The following is a 4,691-nucleotide window of genomic DNA, read 5'->3' as shown; positions in this document are numbered from 1 at the left end:
TTTTTAATTATTATTATTATTACAGCAGTCTCCCTGTCTTTACTACAGTGGGAAGACGTTCATGAGCAGCCGCAGCGAGGCGGCCTACATCGGGGGCATCTGCTCGCTCACCAGGGGCGGAGGCATCAATGAGGTGAGACTTGTGTCCCTCACACTGTAAATGTCAGAGAGACTGGCTACAAATCACAGCACTTGTCCAATGAACTTTATACAAATTGTGTAACTTGATGTTATATGTGTGTCTTCAGTTTGGCAGTGTGGGCCCCATGGCCATCACATTGTGTCAGAGTCTTGGCCAGAACATTGGCATGCTGAGAAACAAAGAGCGACCGGCTGCCGGTAAGACTAACGTACACTGCGGACATTGGTTGAGATCTATCTCAAGGACAGTCTCTCTTTTTTCTTCTATTCTTTTCTGCAATATTTCGAAGTATCTTTAAGTTGTCTTTGATAAAATTCTAAATAAGCTCAAGTAGTTTAAACCTGTGATTCAGCACTCATTTGAATTTTCCACTGAGAACATGCTCAATGTGTCCAATTTATCCAAGAGAAAACTTCTGCTGTAACAGCTCCCTCAAGTGGTGAGATTGCAGCAGTGCAGAGCAGAATTTCAAAGGTTTTTTAAAATGTGTTGTTGTGTGCAGTCACATCTTGACCTGTCTTGACCACAGAAATGTTTTGTGTGTGTGTCCAGAAGACTGCAGGTGTCCAGACCCATGGCTGGGCTGTATCATGGAGGACACAGGGTATGCACTCCATTTACAATAAATTAATCAGTGACCTCTTGTACATTGAGAAAGAATGAAAGCAGGAGCCTGAGGAAACAAAGATGGATATATTCCACACCCAGTCCCTTTTATTCTTGTCAAATATTTATATGTGTTATGTTTTGTTTTGGTTGACAGGTTATCATACTTGTATCATGCATACGTTCTGCCAAGTCTCTGTAACAGTGTGTTTTGTTTTGTATCAATTAGCTACTACCTGCCCAGGAAGTTCTCTCGGTGCAGTATAGACGAGTACCTGCGCTTCCTCCAACAGGGAGGAGGCAGCTGTCTCTTCAACAAGCCCAACAAGGTGAGACATGGTAGATCTCAACATTTCTTACTGAAACATGAATAGATTCACACTGAGGCTTCTATTTTCTTTCATTTTCCCTTAACCCTATTAAAAAAAAAAAAAAAATAAACTATCAAAAATCTACTAACTGTTTTATTTTCATCTTTTACAAAATATCATTGGTTTGAATTTATTTTCATTTTGCCTCTATAGTTACTGAACTCATTTTTCCTGTAGTTGTTAGACCCACCAGAGTGTGGAAATGGATATGTGGAGCCCGGAGAGGAATGTGACTGTGGATCACTAGTGGTAAGCACATTTTAAATAATTTATTTCTAATTTCTCATCTTGTACACAAAGCGGACTGATTTTACTAAAAACCTTTTCACCTGTTCAGCCTTCTGAACGTATCAGCTTGTTTCTGCATAACAGTTTCATCCTGTCAGGCAGCCATGCACAGTCTGCGAAGTGTGAAAGGTGGTCACGCACATGAAAATGAGTGGTTACATCTTTTCCCGTCTGTCCAGAATATTTTAATCAAACTGCAGATACAGTAGGGTGTATCATGGAGGTATCGTACAGTATAGTCGTTACAGATACATACTGTATCATACAGTTTAATTAAGTACAGTTTGTATTTATAAGAATTTATAGGCTTTTCATTGAACAAACAGCTAGTGGGAACTATACCCCAGAACCCCTCTGTCCTTTGTGTTGGAGTGTAAATGTGGTAAGTTATGTAAGTTAAGGACGTTATGAAAGCCTTGAGCCAAAGCCCTGACCCTTATGATCTACACATGTTCGATAAACCCTCTCTGATCTGCAGGAGTGTGCACGGAGTGGAGCCAACTGTTGTAAGAAGTGCACCCTTACCCACAATGCCATGTGCAGCAACGGTCTCTGCTGCAGGGACTGCAAGGTGATCTGCTGTAATACACACCACTGCCTTAACTGGACAGTTTGTTGTCGTCTATTAAGGCTCTGATTGACTCTTACTCACATCCCCCACGTCTTTATTTTTCACCCTCTTCTTTATTTCATCTCTCCATCTTTCCGTCTTCTTCTATGGTTGCTTTGTGACAGTACGAGCTGAGAGGGGCGACGTGCCGTGATGCTGTTAACGGCTGTGACATTCCCGAGACCTGCACAGGAGACTCCAGCCAGGTAAAAGAAGCTCCCGACATATCTGATGCTTCAAACTTTCTATGACTCTTATTTCTTAAAATCTGATACCAAATGTGATGCTGAGCAGACAGATAATGTTCTCTCTCCTGCAGTGTCCTCATAATGTCCACAAACTGGATGGCTACATGTGTGATGCTGGACAGGTAAAGTCAATGCTGTTAAATATAAATAAATATTTGTCACTGCTTCTCTTGTTACATTCAGTAAAACATATATATTTCTGTCTGTCCTCTTTTCATCATCATTTCCATCCTCCTCTTCCTTCCTTCCCCCTAGGGTCGCTGTTATGGAGGTCGCTGTAAGACCAGAGATGGCCAGTGCAGGACTCTGTGGGGCTACAGTAGGTTTGGATTGGATACTGAGGATTATTTTTCCATGTTACATGACCCTCAGATGGTTAAAATCTGTGGGTTTTTTGTTACGGTGAAAGCTAAAGTCATTCACTCACATCAAAATCTTTTCTGAAAAGTACCAATTAAAACAATGCTGTGTGTCGGAGTGCAGTGACAGACTCTGTTCTCTTCTTCCAGACTCAGCTGACAGGTTCTGCTATGAAAAGCTTAACTCTGAGGGCACAGAGAAAGGAAACTGTGGGCCAGACACCAGTGGTCAGGGATGGGTGCAGTGCAACAAACAGTGAGTGAACAGCTCATAAAATCCATTTCTTACAGCACATGGAACAGTTTAATCAAAAACAACTTGGATTGACGGAGGATGTTGCTAAGAAAGCCTGAGTTGTTTTTGTTTAATAAAATCTCATATGATGATATATTGTCATTATTTTATTGTTTTATTTTCCTGCTCAGGGACGTTCTGTGTGGTTTGCTGCTTTGCACCAATCTGACAGCCAGGCCGAGGTTCGGTGAACTGCAGGGGAAGCTCATCAGTCTGACCATCCACCATCAGAACAGATACATGGACTGCAGGTGAGGCAGCTTTGTTTATTTTGGTAAAAGAGGATCCTTCAAGTGAAAGCGGGATGGGAGAGAAAAGCGTGCCAAACAGCATTTAGAGAAAGCATTGATCTAGGAAGGATAATTGAGCCTTGAAGCAAACCTGACACCTTTTGATACTGATCAAACGGTACAATCAGCCTCTGAAAAACAAATGAGGAAGCCGTACTTGTATCTGACAGCGCTGTAACACAAAGCAGGTGATTCTGCTGCACAATGTTCACAAGAAACGGGATTAATTCCACAAAAAGTCAAGGTCCACTGCTTCGCTAAAGCTTCCTTGTGAAGTTTTTTACTTCAAGAAGTGCTGTGGAGCTGTTTTTTGAGGAAGAAAATGTACTCAACATATTTGTTAGACATTTGTGAGTTTGTTAGGGTCAAACTGAACACCAGTGTGTGTCCAATATGGTTTATTTTGTTTGTTTTTAATCATGTAGCCACTACAATAAATTCCTTTTCACTGTATCATTACAAAGCAGTGCGCATTCACTTTTTTTGTACCATCAGCGCATTTAAATGTATACGAGAGTATGTGAGAGAAATAGAAAGAGAAAGATCTATGGCATGCACTGACAAACAAATACAGATCTGTATCTCTATGAGAATAAGTCGAAATAAATCGTTGATGTGGTGTTTTAGGTACTCTGGTAACTGTGAGAGAAGCAAAATAAAATAACCAGGATTTAATGTGACCATTTGACCTGCAGGGGCGGACATGCAGTGCTGGATGACGGCTTGGATCTGGGCTACGTGGAGGACGGGACGCCATGTGGGCCCAACATGATGTGTTTGGAGCGTCGCTGCCTCCCTGTCACCACCTTCAACCTCAGCACCTGCCCGGGCTCCTCGCCCTCACGCATCTGCTCCCATCACGGGGTGAGTCACTGCTGGCCGGTCCCAACTCAAGATTTTATTGTTGGTTTGTTTGTGGAGCTTTACAGAGTTTTGCCGATGAAAACAAAGGTTTTCCGGGGTAGTAAACAACATAAAATGTTGAATATTTCCACTTAAGTTTCTCCTCTTCGTCCCACAGACTTGCAGTAACGAGGTGAAGTGTATCTGCGATCCGGACTACACTGGGAAGGACTGCAGTGTGTTTGACCCCATCCCCATCCCCACCCCGCCAGAGGGCCCAGAGAAATACAAAGGTAACCACACTGAGCAGATTACCTCCAGTGCTGTTATAGTGGCTCCTTAAAATAACTAAAATTATGATGAAAAGAAAAGTAATTTATGTCTTCAGTTTTTCTAAAACAATTCCAAGTACATACATGGTCTGAATATCTCACTATAAAACAAATACATTTAAAAACTATCAATTTATAATTTATTAATTATTTAAATAATTTAATACATTTTATTTTCTTAGTTAGACTGGAATTTACATGGCACACTGAATGCGATAAAATGAAACCTGAACAACGTCCTAAAAGGCTTCTGAGTAGTTGTAGTGGGTAATAATAGCAGAAGTAGACACAGTAACGTAAAGTTACT

The 4,691-nt window shown here is 41.4% G+C and overlaps 1 protein-coding gene across 2 annotated transcripts in view; it reads left to right on the top strand.

Moving 5' to 3' along the window:
* The window catches only part of adam11 (ADAM metallopeptidase domain 11), a gene marked incomplete in the record, with an annotated part of 25,998 nt that overhangs the window by 17,919 nt on the left and 3,388 nt on the right, over positions 1-4,691 (top strand). The window contains 13 exon segments of one of the 2 annotated variants that reach the window (XM_035661337.1): positions 49-133; positions 249-339; positions 698-746; positions 978-1,077; positions 1,297-1,368; positions 1,886-1,978; positions 2,143-2,223; positions 2,337-2,387; positions 2,521-2,584; positions 2,775-2,880; positions 3,051-3,170; positions 3,905-4,073; positions 4,231-4,345. In XM_035661337.1, coding sequence (XP_035517230.1) covers positions 49-133; positions 249-339; positions 698-746; positions 978-1,077; positions 1,297-1,368; positions 1,886-1,978; positions 2,143-2,223; positions 2,337-2,387; positions 2,521-2,584; positions 2,775-2,880; positions 3,051-3,170; positions 3,905-4,073; positions 4,231-4,345 — 1,196 coding nt within the window. 2 annotated transcript variants of the gene reach the window in all.

Source organism: Morone saxatilis, unplaced genomic scaffold (genome assembly GCF_004916995.1).
Source record: "Morone saxatilis isolate NCDOM2014 unplaced genomic scaffold, NCSU_SB_2.0 Contig1, whole genome shotgun sequence".
NCBI lineage: Eukaryota > Metazoa > Chordata > Actinopteri > Moronidae > Morone > Morone saxatilis.
Note: the sequence above shows the minus strand (reverse complement) of the source record. Positions and strands in the feature narration are given on the sequence as shown.